The sequence below is a fragment of the Neodiprion lecontei genome, chromosome 2 (genome assembly GCF_021901455.1).
Source record: "Neodiprion lecontei isolate iyNeoLeco1 chromosome 2, iyNeoLeco1.1, whole genome shotgun sequence".
Lineage (NCBI taxonomy): Eukaryota > Metazoa > Arthropoda > Insecta > Hymenoptera > Diprionidae > Neodiprion > Neodiprion lecontei.
The window spans coordinates 41,393,397-41,416,002 of record NC_060261.1 but is presented as its reverse complement, the minus strand read 5'-3'; the positions used below and the strand labels follow the sequence as shown (position 1 = coordinate 41,416,002).

The window sequence follows — 22,606 nt, the reverse complement described above, 5'->3', positions numbered from 1 at the left end:
GGTCGCCGGTACTATTCGCTGATTATTTACATCCCGCACCTGTCTGCGACCTCTTTCTTTCTTGGTCTCTTTCTTGCTCGGAGACCGTATCTCCATATTCCATAACCTGGTTGAGTCGCACCATTCGCGTTGATCCTGATCTTAGCCGAGCTCCCACATGTGAAAATATGCTAATCTGAAAAGAAGCAGCGATAATGATGTTTACCTGCACTTGATAGATTTTCACGAAGGGTGTATAAGAGTCAATGATCTTGTTGTCAATAACTACTCATGACTTGATTAGGCTGATATTGTACTAGTTTTCCGTCTGGATAATCTTCGAACACTCCAATTCTTTTCACAGCAACGTGATCAGTATCAATATGGACAGTTTCACTATACGTACAGCAGAAGTGAGGAATCGAAACAGTAAGGTTATCGGTGCTGGGTTTGTTGACGCAGTACGATTCGCACCTTTCTCCGTCAGATGCATCATGGAATGTCAGTTTTGCAGGATCCTCCTGAGAAGCATCCCAAGTCTACATGTATACCTTTAGTCCACAAAGAGATAATAGCGTTACTCGCAAAGACAGAATATTGAATGTGAATGTTCAATTATACAGCGATAACATCCCGCCTGAAACGGCAATGATTTGATTAAAATTCATAATGTCGATGACGGAAGAGTCCTGGCGGCCACAATGGTTTTGTCTTCGATCCTTCCCCTCGACTCCACGCTCAATCCTTGGTCTAACTTGCTCCCCGACCGCCACACCACTTTACAACGTCGAGCGTCGACAGTCGCGGGGAGCCAGACGTCGTTCGCTGCCTCTCCGCGAAAGCTGATAAATGAACCGATAGCAGACATTGTACCACCTGCACCTTTATATCATTCTCATTCCTTCCCGGCTGTATACTACTTGCGTCGTTCTACGCCTCGTCATCTTGTTACTTGGTTCGAGAAGAAGGTAGACGGTGGAAAGGAGCCGCCGTTTCACCAACCATCCGCACTCTCCAGTCTCCAGACCCCAGACTCGGCTGGCTGATAAACCCATCCCACCATGAGACCATGATGCAGAGTCCTATTTCTTGATGTGTAGTGAGCGAGCCTGAACAGCGTCGACTCACCTTGGAAGTCGTCTCTGCGAGCGTCGCTTGTCGCGAGTAATTAGCGCGATACCCGGAGGGTTCTAATTACCTACCCACCGTTGCGCTTCTTCAGCCCTTTAGCTGGAAGCGAAGCCCTGAATATCTAAAACTGCGAATTATGCTAATAGTGCCGAAAGCAGCCTCCTGAGCCGGGGCCAAACGGGGGCGAGTGCCGAGGCCACGTCAAAGAAAGCCCAAGAGACAGCCGGGTATTCAATCTCCTCATCAGTCACCTGGCTTGTCAGGCCGCAAGAAGCTTGCGCCCTCTCTTTAACCGCGATAGAGTTTTCCCACCCTTCGCTTACGAGCTCAAGGACGTGTACCGAACCGCGTAGAACCGCAGGGTCGACGAGTGACGTGCTATAATCTGTGTCTTCGCCGCGTTTGTTGCATCATTCCACCGACCTGCCAACCCCGAAAGCTTTGGTCTACACCGCACTATTTGTCTGACTAATCTTCAGCCAATCTAGTCTTTAGGTGTAGTTGGTTTATTAACCATATCATAGCTGCTGCTGCTGTTGCACGGTTAACCTTTCACCAGATAAGGCAACGCTGCGGTGGCAGATCTTAATCCGCGTCTTATTGCGCCAACAAATCAGATAACCTTAGATAAAGTTTTACGAATCAACAAATCGTGTGCAATTTGAAAACACTTCCCTCTCTCCGTCGCTAACAAGAATGAGAGTTCCCGAATTAAATCTTGATTGATTTACGTCCGGTACCGTTGACGTCCGCTTACGCAACCTGTTTGATTCGTCGTTGACGTATACATATAATGTAGTGATACCCATACCAATGTGAAGAACATGCTTTGGATCGATTTCACCGCGGAATTTCGAGCTGGTGTAATTAACATCGTTACAGCTAATTAGACACGGCTCGTATACCGGTAACCACCTACGTATCTTGTTGGTGGATAATTAAACGCGTGCTAACGTTGTAATATAACAACTTGCGCCGAGTTCTACTTCAGACTCCGTTCCGATTGCTTGTAATCTTTCGCGAGGTCTGTAGCCAGTCAGCCAGCCGGCACGGATGGCTGAACGCAATTGAAGGGTATGATCCAGCATAAATGTATAATAATGCCAGAGTCGGTGTCGTGCTGCGTTGATGATTCGACGTACCCTCGACCTCGACAGTCAGTCTGACAATGAGTGCCGACAGTGCTCGTGAAACGACGTGTGTTTCACCGGAACTGTATCTCTTGTTTCAGGGGAGGACGGCGTGGAGGGATCTGGTCCAGGAACGGACCTCCAGGGCGAGGAGGGCGACTGCGCCGATGAAGACGGCCCCGTGAGTCCCAGCGACCGGGGCTGCGGTGTTCCTGCCAACAAAGAAGACGAAGAAGGATCGCCTTCGGAGGAAGACGACGAAGACGAACCACCGACTTCCACTCCACCTCCAGCTGCGTCCCCCTTAACGTCCACGCGGCTTAATCCCGCAGGACTGAGAGACACCGGACCCCCCGACAGGTCAGCAAACCGTTATTCTTATACTCAAATTTCATTTGGTATTGTTAAATGGAGGTTGATGTAGGGGTCAAACTCCAAAAGAGTGCCTAAAGAACGAAAAAAACTCTTGCTAGTATAGCTCCTGTTTCCGAAAATCTAGTTCCTCCGCGAATCTTCAACGACTATAATTGTTGGGGATAGTTTTCTCCATCTTTCTCGATCTTTCTGGGTCTGAATCTCGGCATCTGAAATTCGAACTTGCATATCGATGCTAGTTCACAGTCGAATCCCATGAGCGATCCTGGATGACATTTGATCGGGCAAGAGAGGAAAAAACTTCATTTTTCCTGCAACTTATAATCCTGTATACCTAATCTCAGTGACTCGAAAATTGCCCAGCTGTAAAGTAGCCTGTACTGCAGGGGTTTACACAAGGAGCTAGATTGAAGTTTGCGCATTTAGGCGCGGTTAATCGCAGAGGAGCAAATTCTCGTCGGTCGATAACGACCGCGATATCAAAGGACGCGGGTGGGTCTTTGAAGTCGGTCGGCTTGCGTCGCGTTACTTTATTGTACTCCCGACAACAAATTAGGCCCTAAGACGCGAGCACACACCGCCGTCCGTTAACGTTGGTGGTGCCTTGAGAGAGAGAGAGAGAGAGAGAGAGAGAGAGTGACGCCGCGTGGCCGCCGCGTTGTTGATACGACGCAAAGTCACGCGCGCGTGGGGCGGTGGGGGCGGGGGACCGGCGGGCCGGGGGCTGCGGTTGTTCGTCGTTCCTCGTTTCTCGCTCGGCGCTCGGCGGTGGCGTCGCGACGGTACCACCGCGGCGCACGGCGTCGGTGCTTCAATAGAGATACCGACGCGTGTTGCAGTTCACCATCCCCACCCCCGTCCCCGTCGCCCTCGCCCTCGCCCTCGTTCTCGCTCTCGCCCTCGCCTCTTCCCCACTCGAAAGCTTCCCCTGCTTGCGTACGCCGGGAGCCCCTTTCATCAGGCCGCACGCATTCGGCAATTTAGTCAGGACGCAGTTCCGACTCGGCTGTCGACAGGCGTGCGTCGTCGCCCATCCTACGCCCTGCAGCTCACGTATCGTGGCCTGGCCCTTGACCCTCGTCTCTTTCGACCAACCACCTTGTGCGTATTGGCTGTGCTACTTCTACTATATCCTAACGTACGAAGATTTTTCTCCTCGCTCACAATCAGAGCCGGTCAGAGTCTGTTATGCGTAGCTGAGGCGTATCAAGGTATCTATACGGACACTCCGACACGTGCTCTTCTTTTCAATAAAATTGTATTGTAACATTGTACACGTTTGCATGTATACGTGTACAGCATACGCTGATTGTCGGTTCTTTGAACAAATTTCGTAGGAGCTCGAACCTTAATTTCTTCAATGTTGAAAAGTTCGCCAACAATAATCTTTTTTAGACATCCATTCAACTGATTAATTGAAAAAAGTTTACCTTACTAGATGGTTACAACAGGGTGTACCAGGATATGTACTCGAAAACATTTCGGAAATGATTTCCGTTGTAAAATAATTACAGAAGAGAGCAAGTCGCAATTTGAAGCGAAAAAATTTACGCCGCTTTAGGTAGCTCAGAAATGCAATTCTACTCTCGTGAAATCACATCGCTGGCTCTTATGCCATTCGTATTCCGCGATACGATATCAGATGATGTATTAACTTTTATCGGACATTAATCGTCGTTTCAAATTACGTTTAGTAACGAAAGCTTTAATATTTGGGGTGTTTCTCGATCGGATCGAACACCTTGTGCATAGTTTTGTCATCGCAGTCCTGCTCGCTCAACCTGTCCATAGTGGACTAGGCAACTGATCTTCACGATTCTTCTTCTTACATTCAATTTTCTCTCCAAGTACAAGTGATTTATAAAAACCGAATCTTGGAATCAGGAAGCACCGAATCCTTGAATTCGTGAAAGATCACGATAACTCGATTTTGGACACTTCTCTTGGTTCCCGTTGAGTTTGAGGAATGAAAAGACTTGCGAACTCGATCGAACGCGCGTCAATATAGTCAATTTTCTGTTTCAGGGATCCAATGAGTCCCCGCTGCCCGTCGAGAGAATCGCGGGAATCGTCCGGTCCAACAGCCGGAAGTCCTCCCCTCCCGCCGCGAAGCAGCGCAAGCCCGGTCAGTCCTACCGGCATAGTTCCGCTACCACTGGGCGCGCATCCCCTGTTGCCTCCGCATTCGGCAGCGGTGATGGCGGCCTACATCCAGCAGACCCATCAGCGGCTCCTCCTGGGACACTCGCCGCTGTCCCGAGGTTCAGTCTCGCCTTTGGTCTCGTCGTCCTGTTCCCCACCAGCGGCAACCCCGGGTCTCCTAGTGTCGCCGAACAGCGGAGGCGACTTGTCTCCAGGTGCGACAACGCTGCCAGCAGTGCTGGATTTCAGCACAAGAAAAGCGTCCTCGACGGAGGAAGAGGAGGACGACACCGCCCTGAACCTCAGCAAACCGCCAACCCCGTCTTCCTCCTCGGAGACGAATAACGGACCCCTGGATCTCTCGGTTCCGAGTCGGAAGCGACCGGGTCCGGAAGACTCGCCGCCACCACCGCCGCGGAAGTCCTCAAGGTTGGCGTCAACGACGAGTCACCAAGAGTCGTACGGACGCCCCGTGGTCTCTCCGTGGACGTCGCCGGTGGTGGCGTCCCACTTTCCGTACTTTGCTGCCGCCGTGGCAGCGGCAACTAGTCAGCAACAGCTATCGCCGAAGGCCTCGGGGGGCGTGGATCACCAGCTCTGGAACGGCAAGATGAAGCCGCCCGCGGCACTCGAGAAGCCGTACCAACCGAGCGACGCGACCAAAGCGCTCGAGAAAATGAGCGAGCTGAGCAAGATCGGCGGCGACGACCTCTACCGGCCCGGAAGCGGGAATTCCGGGTCCGGAAACGCTGTGACCGGCTCAAGCAGCCGGCACAGCGCGTGGCAGTCCCACTGGCTGAACAAGGGCGCCGAGCAGGCCAAGGACGTCCTCAAGTGCGTTTGGTGCAAGCAGAGCTTTCCCACCCTCGCGGCGATGTCGACGCACATGAAGGAGGCCAAGCACTGCGGCGTCAACATGCCGGTACCTCCGCCGCCCTCGGCTCTCCACCAGCAGCAGCAGCCTCCCCAAATGCCGAGCATTCAGGCCCCCCAACACCAGCCTCAAACATCGACCAGCGCGAGCAGCGGCGGGACGCCGAGCAGCAAACAGAGCCCCTCGGAATTGAACCTCTTGATAAAGGAGACGATGCCGTTGCCGAGGAAGCTGGTCAGAGGCCAGGACGTGTGGCTCGGGAAGGGAGCCGAGCAAACGCGGCAGATATTGAAGTGCATGTGGTGCGGTCAGAGCTTCCGTTCCCTTGCCGAAATGACCTCGCACATGCAGCAGACCCAGCACTACACCAACATCATATCTCAGGAGCAGATAATCTCGTGGAAATCATCGGACGAGAACAAGGGTAGCGGTACCGGTGGCGGAGGCGGGGGTGGAGCCGGGGGTGGCCCACCGACGGGCGGAAGCAGCGGTCACCCCGGCGGCGGGGGGCCGGGTTCCGGGGCGACGAGCAGCCACGTGAGCGCCGTGCTTACCTGCAAGGTTTGCGATCAGGCGTTCAGTTCTCTGAAAGAGCTGAGCAATCACATGGTGAAGAACTCCCACTACAAGGAGCACATTATGCGCTCGATTACGGAGAGCGGAGGCCGGCGTCGGCAGACGAGGGAGAAGCGAAAAAAGTCACTTCCGGTCAGGAAGCTACTTGAGCTCGAGCGGGCGCAGAACGAATTCAAGAACGGGGACGCGTCGGGGGGGCTCGGTCACACGCTTGGAAAACACGCGGGGCGAATAACGTGCGAAAAGTGCGGAGACAAGATAGAGACGACGATATTCGTTGACCATATACGCCAGTGTATCGGGGCCGGGGTCGTCGGCATGAGCCAGAGGAACTTCCTGAAGAACGCCCTGATGTCGAACCACGCTCCGCCCCCCAGCGGGCCCCCCGAAAGCGGCAGGAAGAGCGCCAGCGAGGACGCGTCCTCCGTCTCTTCGAGGCATCACCGGTCACCGTCTTCGGCGAGCGACGCGACTACCCCCGGCAAGGAGACCCCGACCCCGACACCGACGGAAACCCCGAACTCCTCACCTTCCGTTCTCAACGCGATCGAGAAGCTGATCGAGAAGAGTTTCGACTCCCGGGCGCGGCACGGCGCTTCCGGTCTCCACCATTCCCAGGCCGGTGCCCCGATGGGATCGAGCATCCTGAAGCGCCTCGGCATCGACGAGTCCGTCGACTACATGAAACCCCTGGTCGACCCCCAGTCCATGAACCTGTTGCGGTCCTACCAGCAGCAGCACTACAACGCAGCGGTCGCCGCGAGACGAGAGCGAAGCGGAAGCGAATCGAGCTCGATATCGGAGCGGGGCAGCGGGCGAACGGACGTGATGACGCCGGAGCGTAGATCGATGGATCTTTCCGGAGGCCACGAGCGACTCTCCCACCCCCAGCACCACCACCGAGTAACACCGGACAAGCAGCCGGCGCTTCCGGCGCGGCTTCCGCACCCCGAAGAGTCCGGTGACGAGGAGCAGCAACCGGTGATAAAGAAAGAGCCTCGGGAGGAAGACGGCGACGCGACGCCCGAGGAGAACCTCGAACAGCGTCGGGATCGCGACGTCGTCGTGAAGAAGGAGGTTCTCGAGGATCGCGAGGAGGAGGATCACCAACCGGCCTACAACCACCAGCAGCGGGGCAGCCACCACGACGCGACGACGACCGCAACCTCCGCCGAGGACGATCGCGCGGCCATGTCACCCCCGGTGAACCCGCCAACCCCGAGACCTAGTTCCGGAGTCGAACAGGTCGCCAGGAGTCCCTGCAGAAACAGCACCAGCAGTCCGACCAGCAGCGATCGCTCCGTCACTCCGCGCGGAACACCGGACACCAAGACCTCCAGTAGTCTTGGCGCGCTCTCGTCGATGTTCGACAGCCTCTCCGGCGGCGGAGGCGGCGGTCCTGGTGGCGGGGGGTCGGACGCTCAGGGTAGAAAGACGAGCAGTCACCCGCTAGCAGCGCTCCAGAAACTCTGCGACAAGACTGAGACTCGCGGCGCGAGTTCCGGGGGCTCGAGGAGCGGCGCCGGTACCTCGTCGAGTCACGGTCAGACCGGAAGCGGCGGGGGCGGCGGCGGCGGCGGGGGAAGTTCGGGGGGCGGAGGGGGCGGTAATTCGGGGGGTGGAAGTGGCCTGGGACAGGCGCCGGGCTCGACGCCTGGCGCGATTCTCGCCTTCAGCTGGGCCTGCAACGACGCCGTCGTAACCGCCGATTCGATAATGAAGTGCGCCTTCTGCGACACGCCGTTCATATCGAAGGGCGCCTACAGGCATCACCTTTCCAAGATGCACTTCGTCAAGGACGGCGTCATCCCCGACCCTATGACCGTAGGCCGGTCACCGTCTCAGGCCCAGTCCTCCTCCGGGGGCCCGGGGCATTCCGCCCCCTCGCCGCCTTCGCAAAGGAACAAGTCGCCCCCGATCGCCCAGCCCAACGGAAGCCCCTCGCAGCCGGCCCCCTCGCCCCTCGAGGAAAGCCCACACTCCAAGTTCCTCAAGTATACGGAGCTCGCGAAGCAGCTTTCGAGCAAGTATGTATAGTCCGGGTCGTCCTCCCTCAGATCAGGGCTAGAAGAAAAAAAAACAGAACGAAACAATTTCCCCTGTACATAGTAGTGTATTTATATGTTATTATAGATATTGCGATATCATTGTAAATCGTCGTCCGATATTTGTGTTTTTTTTTCCTTCTTTGTTTCCTCATTTCACGGTTAATACACTACGCGACAGGTACTCTGGTACCGTGCTGTAATTGTGTTATAATAAGCTGCTGCCTATGCTGAACAGGCGATGAAAGTGAGAGTTTTTTTCCTCTTCAACGCCTCGCAAGACCCTTATGTCGTTATACCTATACCGTCATTATTACGATTACGATTTTCGTTTTTTCTCGTCGGCAATCGCACAGCCATGCAGCCAATTAAACACACGCTGCATACACAACACACACACACACACACACAGGCACGCCAATCACTATACATATATATATATATATATTTATATGTATAACGCTGTGCAAAACTGTAAATTTGTATAATTTTACCATCGGTGCTTCGTGTGCTCCGCACGTCCTCCTCCGTGTTCGCTCCTAGCTTTCCCGAATTTTTTCCCGATCGGCCGAGAGACTGTAACTTGCCATTTTCATTTTTATACGTCAAATTATTTCGTTTTTCCATCGTCACTAAAGTCTTGTGTAAAGAGACGGAGGACGGCGCGGAAATCGCGGCGCCTCATACTGTCATTCCTAAAAGACCGCCGCGGCCGTTAAAAAGTTGCGGCCGCGGTTTTGGGCCGAAAAATTTATAACGCGCGCACGTGAATCCGAGTCTCGTACTTTAGTATATATATATAAAAAGAGTGTAAGTATAGGTACCTCGACGTATTTGATATATGCATACGTATATCGTATATAATATGTATGGAGAAAGAGAGAAAGAGAGAAACAGTTATAGCTGGAAGTGAGTACGAGAGGAGAGACAAATAGTTGCGGATGATGTTAAGGAAGATAAGGTTAATTAATTATTGTGATGCCACCATATCTCGCGGCACTGCCGAGTCCGGGGACTCGGCACGCCAAGTTTGTGATTTTATAATAATTCTTAAGAAGGTTAATGATAAAGTAATTAATTAATTGAATAAATAATGAAATGAATAAATCGACAAGTAGTCGCTTGCCGATCGTCGGTCTCTCGGGCGGCGATCGGTCGTCGCATGTATACCCCTTCCCCCCCCCCCCCCCCCCTTGCCCAATATTATTATTGATATAAGATTACGATTATCAAGTTAAGGCGTAGTTTCTATAGGATAGGCTAGGGTAGAGTCTCTTGTAAAGGAATCTCTTTGTTGATACTTATATATATTAAATATACTAAAATATAACAGCGCTATCATCGAGTAAATAACCATTTACTGCAGGACGCCCGTGTGTACTGTGTATACATACATATATAATATACATACATATACATATACGTGCATCACATACTGGACACAAATAGGCATACATACGTAACCTTGCGCGTTGCGCGTACGCGTTTAAGATGTTGTGTAATAACGTAAAGCGTTCTATATTATGATAAAAATCGGTTACGACGAAACTGCACGAGAGGTAGAGTGAAAAGGGGAGAGAAAGATACTTGAACAAAAAGCCACTGAAGAAAAATCAAAACAAACTACAGCACACATTGAGTAAAAGTAAAAGATATAATAAAACGGGAATGCACGCGAGAGTGCAATATTGAAATTTATTATTGCAATTATTATATATATATATGCAAATATATATATATATATATATAAATATAGTATTAAAATAATTAAGCGAGATGGAAAGGAAGAAAAATTGAAGAAAAAAACAAAAACGAAAAAAATTCTGTAGACAACATTGTAAATTTTTATTTGTTTAAAATATTTATTGCGCAAAAAGAAGGAAGGTGTGAGGAGAAAGACGAAAAAAAAAATTTAAGCCATGCGTCATTAAATGTAAAATATTGTCATTATTATCATTCGAGTTATATTATATAATATTGTGTACATTATGAATTATTATATAATATGAAAAAAATTGAAATTGAAAACGAAAAAAAATTAAGAAAATAATAATAATAATAATAATGCAGTGATATCGAAAACGGGACGCCGAAGCGAATGGATGAATGAACGAAGGAATGAATGAACTAGTTACTAGAGCAACGTGGCAGGGGAGAAACACACCCCAAGAGTGAACCGGTGAAAGAGCGAGAGAGAGAGAGAGAGAGAGAGAGAGAGAGAAAGGGAAGAAGACAAGAGAGAAGGATGGTGGGAGAGAATGAGAGTGAGAATGAGTAACGCGCTAACCCCGAGAAACACTTGTATACGTATATATCTTGTAAACTCTAATTCTTCCATCGCGGACTTTAAAAAGTATTTATCAAACATAATAATAATATTATTATTGTAATTATATACGACTGCTGAAGAGTGTGATGAGCGAACACGAATCAACACACATATACACACGCACACATGTATACACAATTAAGACGAGAAAGAAACACACGATGTGAAAATTAATAAACAATACGAACTATCCAAGCAAAACAATGTAAGAACAGAATAAACGATTAATGATTAAAAAGTAAAAGAAGCAAACAAACAAACAAACAGACAAAACACATGAAGAAAAAAATGAATAAAAATAAAAGTAAAATAATGCATCATGTATACGCGACTCTTGAAACCATTTTACCAGATTTGTCATTATTTAATTATTTCGGTTGTATTTTAAAATGCAATTAAAGCTCAAATAAATATATATGTTATAAACTAAAAGTAGCGAAATTTCAATCGACCCATACACTCCCGATGTCTCCAGCTCCCTCATATCTTTTCGATCGAGTATTTCCATAACAGCCGCAAAATCCCGTAAATTACGATTCGCTGTGTACAGGATGCGGTTAGCTTCATATATTTATGCCGCACTGATGGAGTTTCGAAAGTAAGAAAAATAAATAGAAATAGACGGCGAGAGTCTCATGCGGCGGCAACGACGCGACACATTCACGTGCATTGAATAGGTGAGGATCAGGCAGTGCTATTCGCGCAAAGTCGTATCACATTCCAAAGTTCAACCCGCGACGACGACTATTTATATGCAAAGTAAATTAGGTATCACAGATGCAAGTCTCGCCTTTTTACGTTATTCCTGCATATTATACGCATACACGCTTCGCAGCCTACACGATCCTCGAAGTTATTTCACTATCCCGTACGTGGATCCCGCACCTCCTTACGCAATATGGTCGGTCGTCTGCTGCTTCCTCCGACGCCTTACGGCGCTGCATCTAATCGCGTAGACGTTTACGTTTAAGTCTTCAGTCGAAAGAATTATCGGCTCACCGTGAAAATCGATCGGCGGAGAGGAGGAACGAGGAAGAGGACCGGTACCAACGTTCAAAGGTAAAAGGTTCTGCCCTCGAAGCCGTCGGGCGACCGGTACCAGCAAATCACGGTGAAGGACGATCTACGGCTCGACTTCCTTCGGTGGAGGAAACCGGTCCACCATCTTTTCGCTCCTCTGATCGACAAAGAGAAGAAAGGAAACGAGTAAAAAGTACTTCTCGCATGCCGCAGGCATCTTTGCTCCTGGATCCGTAATGCGCTAATGAATTGGACCCGAGATCTGCACATATACACGGCTTCCAGTTAGACCGATATTGCATTTCTGTGTCCTGCGAACGGTGCGTCCTTTGGTCAAGAAGTTTCTTACCATTATCGAAACTATCCTGATTAATTCAACGACAGTCGAATGCCAAGGATCGAGGGTGAGCGCTGGGACGTATCGCACGATGGATATTGGCCTAGATTTTTCTAGCTACCTCTGCGTATCCATTATGTCGATATACTCGAGGACAGCGATATTCAAAAAGGCACAAAGCAATATGATTAAATGGACTTCTATCATTGCTAAACTGCGTTGATTTACAGTTTATTTTATCGTTTTTATTCAATTTCGTTAGGAAAGATATAATGTTACTCACTTTGATAGAATAATAATTATAGACATCTTTGACTACATTTCTAATTCTTATCAATAAAAATCTATGCAAATCAATTAAAACCAATAGAATTTTTGCGAAATTTGAGCAACAACTGTAATTTTCAATAGCCTGATGATTTAAAATCCCCGCGCGTGTCTGCAATTTACATAAATCAGTAGTTCGTTACTCTCGAATATTTGGTGACTTTTTAAAATAGACACGTTCTATAACGATCTATGATGCGCGACAAGACTTCATCAAAGTTTAGAATGATGGCAGTTATAGCGTTGGACATTTTTCGAACGCAAGGACTAAGGTCCTTGACTTGAAATATCAGCACGTGTCTCCGATTAACACAAATTATCAATTAATCTTTTCCAACATCAAACATCTCTTTCAAATCGACACGTTTCATGTCCATCCATGACTGGGCGAATATTTTGTCAAACACCGGAATGGAAATGAAAGTTGAAAGTTGAAAGTTGAAACACTAAACTCTTTTCAAACGCGCAAACAATTTCTCAAAGACGCAGTAACGTCTCATGTACACTAATCCTAAGTATTCGTGTCAACAAGCAGGCGTATCCATCTCTGCTGGTGAATTCACAACAGTAAATCGATTCTCGAAGTACACAAACATACCCACCCACATCCAACTTTTGTGTACGCTCCGCCTCGTTGCTCGAAGTTCAGTATCGAAATTGATCGCGTGATGAACGGGCGTCGCAAAATTCTCGTACATGTTGTGAGAAGTGATTAATGCGTCCAGACGCAACCTTAAAGTGCGGTGATGTGATTATGTGAATAATCATTTTTTTCCGAAAAGCTTACCACACTGTATGCAACAAAGCGTCGTTCACTCGGACGAGTTAATGGTATTCTTGTGACGCTGAGCGTGCCTGTTAGTTCTTTTGTGTAAATCATGTGTTGTTCTTGCGTAGTGCTTGCTTTAGTGACTCTGAACTCCGTCTCTGGGAGGATCGACGATGGAAATAGGAAATCCTGATCACCATGGCCCTCAAGGTAATCAATTTCTATTCGATAAGTCTCATTTATCACCTTCTGAAGATCGTTAATCTATACGAACAGTTTCGTATTGGTGCAAATTGTCTAGACGCGAGTTATCTTCCAGCGAGAAATTAAAACAGTTTGAAAGGCAGGTTCGATCCTTTCAATGATTCTCCGATTTTCTGTAATGTGGCTAATTAGCGTTTATATGAATTTTTCAATCTGAAGGAGACCTTTTTCTTTCACGATTTCACGAAATACGATTCTTATTGTTTACGGTTACTCGTACTATATTTTCTTGTAAGTACTACGATAATTTGACGTTAGTCTTATACAGGAATAAATTTTTTTCAAGGCCTTACACAAACGAAAAATTTAGTTAACTGAACGATCATATTTAATGTCGTAGTATTTGCATAAAATGTAGCCCTAACAAATGTAACCACACTAAATAGTCACTGAAACCACATTTTCTTATAATTCCGGCAAAATTTAAACTAGCGGCTTACAATAAGTTACTGGAATAAATGAAGTTTTTCTCCGTGTATAAATCAGCTACATCATACGTAGTATTTACGTCGTTGCATATTAGAAGAGGGGACTTAAAAAATGTGGTGTAGGTGCAACCGAAAATTTAAAGAACAAAAACGGAGAAAAATCGTGTTTTCTTTGTCGTTTGAATTCGTATTTTGAAACAAAAACGACACAACCTTTTCGATGATCCTCTTAATTTATAATCGGGTTTTCCCGAGTTCATGCGCACATTCACGTGACCGGCGTCGCGTCTAGTAAGCGTCTGGCATAAACGCGGCTCTTCAAAGCGTATAGCAGTGCCGTTAACTTTTTCTATTTTATCTAAATTGACGCTCACTAGCCGGTATAATACCCTCGTAAATGGCGACGATACATTTCGGAGGAACACGTATAATTGACTATTTGAATAATCACAGAAACGGTCATCGACGCGCCGCTGGCTGCCCGGGGGAAGCCGAAACTTCCAACCGAGGCGAGTAATGAATTCGTCTAATGGGTCGTAAGGAATGCGATCTTATGGGGCGGATGGGATAAAATAAAATACCGAAAGAAGGACTACCGCCGGCTTCCTTCTGTTTCAGAGTCGAAACTGACGCGCGTGACACTCTAGCTTGAGTAATAAAAAAAAGAAGAAGAAATTTAAAATTGAAACGAACATTTCCTCCGCGGTTCGACTGACGTTGTTTCCCGCTCCCATCACAGCTATAGATTGGCTTTATTACTCTGCATATTCATACCCAACTTTTCACAGCAGGGTTGACTTTAATGAATTTCTTAAACGAACTTGGAATCAAACTCGAAACCGAGTCGAAGTTTTAGGGCTCGTTCGGTTTTACTAGATTATAAATGTTATCCGCATGCTTTCACTTTTGAAATTTTTTACATTCATGATGCATTGTTTCGTTTGCGATTGATGATTATCTTGCAATCAGCTTACCGAGAGAGGATAAGAATTTAGAAAACGCGATCAAGTCTCGGTAAAGAAAAGTGTTCCAAAAATCAATTCAAAGAAAAAATACTCGCCGAGATTAATGGTCAGATCTTGAAGTCGAAGTGTAAAACAGGATTTACAAAAATCAAATGAAGAAGAAGCCACAAGAAATATTCATAGAGATTCTCACGATAAAATCGTGGGTCGGATCACATTTACTACAAAATTATACCGAATAGTTAGATAAAATTTTTTCACGCGTGCGTCAGTTACATGATTTGAGACCAAAGTTAAAAATCGCAGGGCGATGTCGGTGCGTCGTCGAGAGGGTTGTAGGGGGTAAAAATAAAAGGACGCGGTGAAAAATAGGGCGAGGTGAGGGGGCGGGGCCTGAGTTTGGCGGACGTGAAAGTCTTTGGAGAACGTTGTAAATTCTCCGGCAATACGGGCGCGGGACGAGAACTCGAGGAACACAAATCTCTGGACGCGTCGCTCGACTCGCGCGAGTTGCGAGTTGTGCCCCACGCCCCGTCCCCCCTTCACCCCCGTAAGCGCCGTCCGTCTCGGACACGTCCGGGCGTTCCTGTTCTTTATGTGCCCAGGAAGAGGTATGGGGTCTCCTCTGGTACTATCTGCACCGGCAGCTCGTCCCTCGCTTCGCCGTCCTCGGACCCCTTCGTTTTCGGTACGTAGGAGCTGCCGGGACGAGCGTCCACCACCACCACCGGGAGCCCCGGTCCAGATCCCGGCTGCAGAGGCATTAGAGCGGCCAAAAACCCGCGGAGATCTCGAGATAGCCGAGATTTGTGGTCCTCGTCCAGGTCACCTTCCTCTTTCTTCTTCTTCTTCTTCTCCTGCTTCTTCCGCTTCTTCGCGACTGTCGAGTCCCCTGGAAAACCGGGACCTGAAACCTGGCCTATTTTACGCGAGAAGGGATTTCTACCCTCGATGAGACGGGGGATCTCTTTAAGATCGACTCGATCCTGCCGAATTTTCGAACCGATATCGGACGGTGGTCGGTATCCACGGAGCAAGTGTGCGGGGGCTACCAGATGTTGGTTATATGATTAAGACGTCGTTGCTGAATGCGTGGGAGAGGCAGATGGTGCCCCGGTGTGCCGCGAAATGTTCGTGGGTGTTCCCTGTTTGCACCTTCGTGTTCAACCGCCGCCGTCACCGTCAGGCTTCCTGCAGCTTACCTACACGTAAGATTCGCGAATCAAGATGCTAGCACCGCTCTGACTGGACCCGAGTGTGGGATGTTCTGCGGGAAGCGGCTCCTGGGAGGATGGAAATACGTCGAGGCATTGTGCGGAGAAGCGTGGCAAAGGGAAACCTTTGGGCTTGCAGATCACCGGGAACTCATTTCTTACATCAGGTTATTCGTTACCGTAGATTTTTGTATCGCTTTTGAGTACCTACCGCGTGACGCGTTGCGAGACGATTACCCCAGAAATTGTGACAAGTTAGAAACTTGGTCAATTGATGTTTCTTTCCAGCAACGACGTTCGGTTTAGCGGTTAATTTCAACTTTAATTAAACGAAATGTCAGAAAGTCTGATGTGTGATTTCACTTGAAAACAGTTGCGCGGCTCTTCTTGCGGTTTGAAAAAATCGGATCACTGCAGCTGTCATTCGCTACTGATGCTCGCTGAGTCCTGGATGCGGGGGCACGAGGGGTTACGATACAAATATGACGTACGAATGTTGGGTAAACGAGGTGTAGGTGTACATGCACGTAGATAAACGTTGGGGGTCTTGCCCGGGTGGAGAGTGACTAACAAAGTACTTTTTCTATCGGCAGCGTTCCTCGTCCGATATTCGGGTTAGGATAACATCGTAAAGTTGCCGGATATAAGCAATGCGCGTGTAGATCGAATGCCCCGCGCCTTCCCCGCGCCTTCCCCGCTCGGCCGTTATTACTGTATCAATCGAAACTGGCCAAGATTTGTAAATAAATGAGGGGAAAAAATACCTGCGCCAACGCGGCAACGGCCAACCATCGTTAATTATTTCCCTATTAAATATTTGCCTTGGCATTATCGCATTAATTTATTGTACAAATATGCCTAAATCTCTCAAGGATCTGTGTGTATAAAGATGAACGAAAAAAACACCGCCTGCAGAAGCGCTCCGATATCTCATAACGCTGCCATGCTTTCAACCCCCGAACCACGTGACCGGCGCTTTTCTACATCATCTCTTTTCCAGACCTCGACGATCCGGCGGCCATTGATTTCGTTCCCAATTTATGTCGTATAGCTCGGAATTATTCTATTCCTTCCGTTTTTACCGCAAACTATTTCATACGGAAAAGACAGCGGCGAGTTCAGTTGCGATACTCGATTTACGAGAAATCGGTTATCCGTTTCGAAAAGGAATAAAACGAAAAATGAAACTGAAGTACGTCGAAATGAAAAAAAGGGACAGAAAACAGAATCGTCGAGATAAATGTATAGTTATAGAAAAATTATGAAATTTTAACTGTTACATTTTGACTTTTCTGTCTTTCGAGTCGTCATTCCCGCCCAATTCTCATTTCTTAAATCTCGCAGCGCAGTTTTACGCTCAATATTACGACGCCTCGATTAAGTCTAGTCCGTACAGAACGAAAACGAGGTAAGGAAAGGTAAAAACGGCGTGAAAATTGTGTGAATTTTATTTTGTCCGGCGAGTCGGAGGGTACCTGGGTATGTAAAAACTAAGGAACGGAGTAAAAATGTTGAGAACGTTTCCGGCAGACGAAGAAGTCCTGATATATCGCCGCGGGAGAGACTCTCTCGGATCTCACCGTGACGTATAGCTCCGGCGCCACGCGGCGCTGCACTGACGGCTCACTCACCCCGTGATCTACATCCGTTTGGTACAACTTTCCGCCACACGGACGTGGGGACGACGACGCACACACGAGGTGGTTCTCGACGTCGAGCGTCGCGTCGTGACGGAGTTACGAGACATGCGCACACAAACCTGAGGCCGTCGGGCTCCGATCCCCCGGCATCTTCTCTATTTGGGCAGTCGTCTCGGTAGGAAACGCGGGCCGACCGACCCGGTTTATCCTCCGCCACGTCGTAATTTCTCTCTTTTCTACTCCGTAGAATACGGCGGACCACCTTGCGCGCCTAATACTATCCCGGACGTGAAATAGGATAGGAACCAGTCTCCGCGCGATGCGCGATGGGTTCAACTTCACACGACTCTTCTTTATATCCACGCTCGTCATTGACACTTGCGTCAATTATACAGCAGCTGTTTCGATTGTTTAACAAGTTAGAAAAATTCAACTCAGGCACGTCCAAAGTCAAGTCTTGCGCATCGTTCTGTTACGGATACATTAACGACGCAATTTCAGATTTTATTCTTGGGAGATTCGGATTTCTTTTTAAAGTTTAATCGGTATACCAGAGGTCAAAAATATTTTCAATATAAAACTCAGGAGCAAATTATATTTAGGTCAAATATTTTTAATTCGGTTAAGTTTTTATTTTTTTTCAGGTAATCACAAATTTCAAAATTCATCTCGTTACATCCTCTAATTACGTCAGATTCTACGTGAGAGTACACGTGTACACGATATACCTACGGGATTCAGGTTTATTAAAATTGATTCGAGAATTGAATATTGTCAAGGAGATTAAAAAGCCGCGTTTGAATAATTCGTTACGAGGGATTTTCTTCGACACGATGCACGACAAGGATCCGTGAAATCGTCATGCCCTGCCTACAAATCGAACCCGCCGAAGCGCTTTTTGACTATAGCTGTTCTCGTTTAGGCAGTAATAAACACGAAGCGCGGGACTTTGTGCCAACAAAGTTACAGAGAATTTCTCCCCCCGGATCCAGGGACATTTTACGACCCGATCACCCCTGTTTCCGAAGAATATTACAGCTGTATTAAAAGGATTTTTAATTACGCGGATCGCGCCTCGCGATCTATGCAAGCTGGCAGCCTCGTTACACCGTTTTTCTCCTTCTCTCTCTTTCTCTCACGCGAAGGTGGCGGGATTCGACTGTCGTATCGAGGGGGGCGGAAGGGGGGCGAGGATCTGTCAGGGCTGCCACACTCCTGCAGGGATTTACAGGGCGGCCGGTTACTTTACGACACCACAAAGTACCGCGCGCCTTCTTCGCGCCGCGCCCCCCCTCCCCCCCCTCCTCTCCTTGTCCTGGGCCCCGTTCCCTTCACTCGGTTATAGACACGTCACGGGCCCCGTTCTCGCCCCTCCACACCGCCCAAACGAACCGCGTTAATAAAAACCTCGCAATGCTCTTGCGCACTGGGATAATTATCAAGATGACAAGGACAATCAGGACCTGGGCCACAAATTAGAGACGTCACTCAGGCAACTTTGCCGCAGCAGCTGCGTAGATTTTTGCCATTGTCAGTCAATCTGTATCCATGCCTTGTAGGAATATAAAAAAAAAAAGTGTAATTTCGATTTTACATTTATTGTGATGAATATATGGACAACACTTTATTGGAATCAAATCTATATTACTTGTAGATCTACCCAAGCATATTGTAACTCTTAACATATTGTTGATTTTGTCACTCTTATTATCCGAATTGTATTGCTGTAGATTTAACTCGAAAAAAGTGGTATCCATATCTTAACAACCAGGAGATGTAAGATATTAAATATTTTTCTTTCCATGTACCTTTTCGAGTCGTCTGCGCAAAAATACCGCTCCAATGCTCGTCGGTTTTTAAAACGCCCGGAGACGGTAATAAATGCTACGAGACTGGAACTCGAGGAGTAAGAAACCGGACGTCGCGTCGGCAGGATCTTGCAACGTCTTTGCGAATTTATAGTCATTCGATAGCGAGAGTAAACTGGATGTTGATTTTAAATTGTTATACCGATAGTTAAATCGCTTGGTTTTTTCCCCGCAAACCGTGATGTTTATTATTAGACGATACGTTGATTATCCGAGAGATGCGAGGCCTCTCCTCGCGTATGTCGAGGGCAAACAACAAACACACAAAGTTAGGCACGCATGCACCGAGTGTGTTACACATGTATGTACGTAGGCACGTTGCGGCACGCACCTTTGTAGTCTGCAGGCGCATTAACGCCTGGCCGACAATTCAATGCCATTTACACTCCGCGCCGTGAAACTGCTACCGAGGTTTCTTTTTTTTATCACCTATAATATAAAACTGGGATGTAATTTGACTCCTCGAGTTGCTCGTTTATAATTCCCCGAGATCTTATCCGTGGAGATAAACAGGTGAATATTGGACAAATAGCGGTTTGATTTACATACCGCGGTATTAAGATCTACTATATATACTCCCGGATTACCAGTTCACGTAGGATGTATTTAATACATATATTTTATATGATTAGAATCACGATATAGACATTAACGACCCAATTTTATTGCGCTTTTGCTAATAAAGAAAGAGAGATGAGCGCAAATCGTTGACGCTTTATTGCTGAATTGATGAATATTTTTTTTTTCTTGTACGTCATCGAGAGACTTCTCAGAGTCCCCTTGCAAGAACATGAGAAAAAGAAATTACGCGTGAGCCGACACAGTCTCTTTGCTACTAAGAGAGGTCTACGACCTATACGGCGATATTATCACTTAATTGTTTCTCCGCTTTCACGATTAACTGCGAAATTCGAAAATTTCAATTAAAAATGTGGGTTCGAAGAGCCTTCGTTTAAACTATATCGCTATGCAATCCGTGAGCGGAGAGCTCAGATGTACAATTTACTATATTTCTGAGCTCGTCAGCTCTCTCAAGAATTTTCGTCTACGTCGTCTTCAGACCACTTTTTATTAAAAGTTATATGAGCATAAAGGTAACATAGAAATGTTATCAGAGATTGGTCGATGGTATAAGAAATTTGTATAACTATGAAAATAACATAGAAAGTTTGTCAACCCATACGAAACTTACATTAGAGCCACTGAATGTAAGAAATGATGATCTGCAATCATTGAATACCGTTCACACTGTAAAATACATGAACATTACGACGCAGAATTTGTAACGAGTAAATTCGCTTTCTTATACATGTCACAATGACTGCAATTTCAAAGTCATGAAAACTTAATTGCTAGAACAAGCGTGATAATCGAACGTGCGTGTGAAAAATTTATCAGATTCATCTTACGTGAGAGAAAATTTGCCGATCCCGTAAGTTTCGAAAATTCATTTCACCAACAAGTCTGACTGTCCGACGAGTATTTTCAGTTTGACGTAAGAAAATGCGTATAACACAGAACAGCGTGCGTTTTGAGATGTATTTTCATGTATCAATCACTAATAATCATGCAATGGGATTGTTGCTGATACTTATTTGTGCAAGTTGTCATTTTGGTGGTTTCTAAGTTGCAAAATAAATTTTTGTTCGTAGTTTCCACTTCAATGTACCTACTTGTGTAAGGTTTTACGCACGTAACGTGTACTTTGGGGTAAATCTCATCTGAGAAAATTTAGGCAATAAGTAATCTTTCCACACGGAAAGATGGATATGAACCGCCTACATCGGAGTGGATTTTTATTAACCGACAGAGGGACGTCAGCGCTCCTGTTACCTACTTATTTTTCCCTTCTATTTTCGATCCATCGAGAAACACGTTTTGCGGTAGGAATTTCGTACAATTTGCACTGAATCGAGAAAAATGTAAGGTAATTATCTTTTCTTTGATTTTATTGATTACGATCCGTTCTTTAAATACGATTCATTTCCATGTACCTCTTACAGTAGCTTATGTTATTTGAAGGAAGGATCAAGTAAAAAGAGAATCAGTGTAAAAAAAATTTTAAACTAGTACACAAGAACATTTTCGAAAATTAGAGACCTTGCTGATACCGCAGAAGAAAATTTCATACCTTTATCATTCCAGAGTGGCTACTGAGCAATATTTTTGATTCAACTCCTCCAATGATCGAGGAATTAGATTTCGTAAGAAAGGGCGGCGTAAAAGAATTACGTATATCAGGTAACATCGTTAAAAAAAAATATCGTAAGTTAGCAGGCTGAAGAGCGTGTTTTGTAGGTACACGTTACAATGAGAAAGAGAAAGAGAGAGAAAGAGAGAGAAAGAGAGAGAGAGAGAGTGGGAGAGAGAAAAAGCGAGAAAAGGGGCGGAAGGGAGTGGGAGAGAGCGAGCGAAGCGTATACACAGTGACAGGAGAGTGCCTGTATCTGTTTTGGCGCATGTGACATCGTGTGTGGTCTGACGAACGTTTCCTGTCGGCGCTATCTAAGACCACTTCCGGCTTCTCTGCGGCATTGCGCTGCGCTAAATACTGTCGTGGCACCTGCGGCCTGACGGGGCCCGAGGTAAGGCCCCGAGTTAATTCTGATAACAGGCCCTCATGGTGCACAGGGCCGCCTTTATTCCGCGTCCGATCTTCCCCCTCCGTTGTTGACGCGGTGTTCTCACCTTCCAAATATGATTCGCAGGTGGATGTGGATCTAGACGGCGTGAGCGGAACCGGAAGTGCCGAGCAAATACCGTCTCCCAAAACTCGAGCTCTTAGATTATACGCTTCGGGGCTGCCGATGCAGCTGTGCAAAATATCCGCTACACAGGTGACGATTGGACGTTTTACACGCTTTGCTTCGGGCTACTTGAATCACTAAAAGTAGACAACTTCTTCGGTTTCACTTTTTGCTCAACGCATCGTCTGCGACGTTTCCTGTATCGATTACACACCTAGACCTTGTACCTGCAGTATTCCATCACTTGTGTAATTCAGATCGCGGTGATTACGACGACTAAGCGGATACTTTGTATGCTTTGCTCTGCCCCAGGGGTCCAGTTTCTTTAGGGTGAAACGCGAATCAAAGCCTCTCTTCGTATATCACTTGCATCCATTAGTCAGACAAACATTGAAGAACCTGAGCGATCTTCCAGTGCGAAGGTTCAGTTTTTTTTCATTCAAATT

The 22,606-nt window shown here is 47.0% G+C and overlaps 1 protein-coding gene across 4 annotated transcripts in view; it reads left to right on the top strand.

Moving 5' to 3' along the window:
* Window positions 1-10,643, top strand: part of LOC107225992 (protein tiptop) — a 117,649-nt gene extending 107,006 nt beyond the window's left edge. For all 4 annotated transcript variants that reach the window (XM_046730398.1, XM_046730397.1, XM_046730399.1 and 1 more), the window contains 2 exons: window positions 2,342-2,600; window positions 4,641-10,643. In XM_046730398.1, coding sequence (XP_046586354.1) covers window positions 2,342-2,600; window positions 4,641-8,244 — 3,863 coding nt within the window. In that variant the 3' untranslated portion in view covers window positions 8,245-10,643. The remainder of the gene's footprint in view (window positions 1-2,341; window positions 2,601-4,640) is intronic.
* The last annotated feature ends 11,963 nt before the right edge of the window (window positions 10,644-22,606 follow it).